The following is a 2,961-nucleotide window of genomic DNA, read 5'->3' on the forward strand; positions in this document are numbered from 1 at the left end:
TGGAATTGTCGCTTCTCAACGCAAAACCTGGGGGCCCAAACTCGGTACCTGGGAGGGCCTTCCTTTTCCTGGTATCCCAGTCTCCCGCGGGCGGCAGGTGGGCCTTGGCCTGCAACATCGCTCGGCCTGAAATCTGGGGGCCAGAGAACCGGGGACCAAGAGCCGCTGGTGTCTAGCCCCCGCAGACAATGCTGCTCCCCTTGGCTCTCAGGACACGCCAGGGAGGGTTTCGGCCATCCTTCACACTGGGTGCCAGAGGCCACCAGGGGACTGGCTAGGCCAGGCTTGTAGGAAGCAAAGGTTGTCGGGTGCTGCAGGGCGACTCCGGCTTTCAGCATTGTGACTCTCCCCGGTTCTGGGAGGCCTCTACGTGAACGCCAGCCGGCCACCTACGGCACTGAACTCTCAGGAACTCTGGGCCACTCCAGAGTCACCCTAGGCACCCAGCTCGACGGGTCCCTGCGCGTCGTGTCCTCCGCGAATGGCGGCCGGAATCCTTTAGCCTCCCAGGGCAGCCCCAGGCCCGGGACACCCAGGGTTCTATCGCGACCCTTGGCCATACGACAGAGACACTGGGCGAGATGAGACGCAGGGACACGAGTGGGGCTGGGATTCCCAGTTGTAACCATGGGGGACCTGGAGGCGACGCGGTGCCATCCCAGGGCAGTCCTGAGCTGTGGAACTCAGAGGCCCGCCAGACCTGGCCGTCCGTGCGGGGCGGGATGGGAAGGGGCGGGGAGATGGTCGGGGCGGGGATCTCTAGTACCCCGGGCGCAGCCCCCCGACGGCATTTAAAGGGCGCAGGGAGGCTGCACCTACAGCTTCTGGAGGCCTAACTCGATGGGGCGCCCCTGAGCTTGGGGAGGGACATGGCCGCGTCGTGCGATGGCCTTGGCACGGGCCCAGCCCGGCGCCCCGCGTCCCCAGCGGGATCTGGAGGCAACGGGCCGCGCCTGTGGGCACCGGCGCCCGCACCCTACGCGCCAGGCACCGCGTCACCCTCCGCGGCCCCGAGCCAGCTTCTGGGCTCTGCGGGCGGCCTCGGGGCTGGGGACCTGACCTGGCTGGGTCTCCCCGGGCAGCCCGAGCTGCTGAGGCTGGTACGGCCGCCCTACTCGTACTCTGCGCTCATCGCAATGGCTATCCAGAGCGCGCCGCTGCGGAGGCTGACGCTCAGCCAGATTTACCAGTACGTGGCCGCCAATTTTCCCTTCTACAGGCGCTGCCGGGCCGGCTGGCAGAACTCCATCCGACACAACCTGTCTCTCAACGACTGTTTCAAGAAGGTGCCCCGTAGCGAGAATGACCCAGGTAAGCTCGCACTGGGTGCCCCGGCGTTCGGGGGGCCCCAGGCAGGGGTGATCCTGGACAGCTTACCCTCACTGTCCCCTTGGAAACACTAAGACAGGGGTGGGTGGATGGGAGACTGATTTGCCAGCAGTATCCGCCTCTGAGACAAAAGGAGCGGCTCCCAGGAGGACGGCCGGCGCAGGAGAGCGCACAGCTGGGTGACCTTGGTGGGGGACTTCAGTTCTCCTTAGCTGTAAACTGGGTAAGAGCTCACCAACCCCAGGACTCGCAGAACAATGAGATGCCCCTTTGGGAAGTGCTGGGGCCTATGGGGCACAGTGGGTTAGCTGAAAGGTGAAGGGTTGAAACCCACCAGCTGCTCCCCTGGAGAAAGATGAGGTCCAGTCCTGGCACCTCTGTGGAACTGTTGTATTCTGTCCTTTAAGGTCGTCATAAGTCAGAATCAACTCGATGGCAGTGGGTTTGGTTTTTGATTTGGGGCCTGCATGGAGAGAGGCAGGATTCTCAAAAAGTTTGGCTGGCAGAGTGGTAGGTCGAATCCAGATAGTTCTGCGCCCCGCAGGCCCATGGTCCCTGGAGTTCAGCGAGACGCCACACTTTCTGGTATCGCCTTTCCTGGACTTTTGGGGTGGTTCCGACTCACCCAGCCTGGCTTCGGGGCCTTGTCGGGTACCGAGTGCCACCTCAACTCTGGGTGAGAATGAGGGGTCATGGCGATCCATCGGGAGGGGCCGCTGGAGGCGTCTTGTTGTTGTTGGTTCAGTCCCCATGCTCAAACTTCGTCCTTCGGCCCCCCCCATTTCTGCCTTCCAGGTAAAGGCAATTACTGGACCCTGGACCCCAACTGCGAGAAGATGTTTGACAATGGGAACTTCCGAAGGAAGAGGAAAAGGCGAGGGGAGGCGCGCACAGCCGTGGGGCCCGGGAACCAGGAGAGTGGCCAGGCTCTGTCTCTGTCCCCAGTGCACGGCGCCTCCCCTGGCCCGCCCACCACACCATCTCCTCCCGCTCTGGAGCCCACCAGCTTCTCTGGCTTTGCCTCTGCCATGGGCGTGCTGGCGGGCGGCCTCAGTGCCTTCCCTGGGACTCTGGCAAGTGACTTGGCTTTCGGTCGGCCCACGACAGTTGCCGCCCGCGGTCCCCAAACCTCCAGCACTCTGCCTGGCTTTGCCCCTGGCCACCAGACAGCGGTCACCGGCTTCCGGGTCAGTAACTTCATCTATAGCCAGGAGGGGACCGAAGTTTGAAGAGACGCCTGGCAGTTGCCAGAGTGCTGCGTCAGGTGTTGCTAAGTGTGGGCCCTGTCCCTACGCGGTGACCACTCAGGAGGAACTGCAAGAGACTGAGTCCTTCCTGTGCCCCCTGGTGTACCGCTGTGTCTGCACGCGGCTCCCAGGCGACTCCAGATGAACGAGTCTATGTTCCTGATCCAACTCCCGGCCTGATCCACCTCAGCCTTGAATCAAGGACCCACTGACCCTGACCTCTTTCCTTCTGTACCCTGAAAGGCTACCAGCCCTCCATCGCCTGCTTCTTTGTACTGCTGGTGGCCTCCAAGCTGTGCCTAGAAGACAGCCTGGACCCAGGGCTGTGACTTACCCCTCCGCCCAATGGGCCAGGAGCTTGGCTTGAGGTCCTGGAGGGGGAGGT

General features: G+C 63.1%; 1 protein-coding gene across 1 annotated transcript; it reads left to right on the forward strand.

The window, feature by feature from the left end:
• The first annotated feature begins 869 nt into the window (after positions 1 to 869).
• FOXI2 (forkhead box I2) lies at positions 870 to 2,558 on the forward strand. Its single transcript, XM_006867475.1, has 2 exons — positions 870 to 1,311; positions 2,125 to 2,558. The coding sequence occupies exons 1-2, from the start codon at positions 870 to 872 to the stop codon at positions 2,556 to 2,558; spliced, it is 876 nt and encodes a 291-aa protein (XP_006867537.1).
• The last annotated feature ends 403 nt before the right edge of the window (positions 2,559 to 2,961 follow it).

This window comes from Chrysochloris asiatica, unplaced genomic scaffold (genome assembly GCF_000296735.1).
Source record: "Chrysochloris asiatica unplaced genomic scaffold, ChrAsi1.0 scaffold00105, whole genome shotgun sequence".
Classification (NCBI taxonomy): domain Eukaryota; kingdom Metazoa; phylum Chordata; class Mammalia; order Afrosoricida; family Chrysochloridae; genus Chrysochloris; species Chrysochloris asiatica.

Bases quoted from the DNA above. Each gene is read 5' to 3' on its own strand.
- FOXI2 (XM_006867475.1), top strand. From the start codon at position 870: ATGGCCGCGTCGTGCGATGGCCTTGGCACGGGCCCAGCCCGGCGCCCC. The intron at 1,312-2,124 runs GTAAGCTCGCAC...TCTGCCTTCCAG, and splicing joins CCGTAGCGAGAATGACCCAG to GTAAAGGCAATTACTGGACC.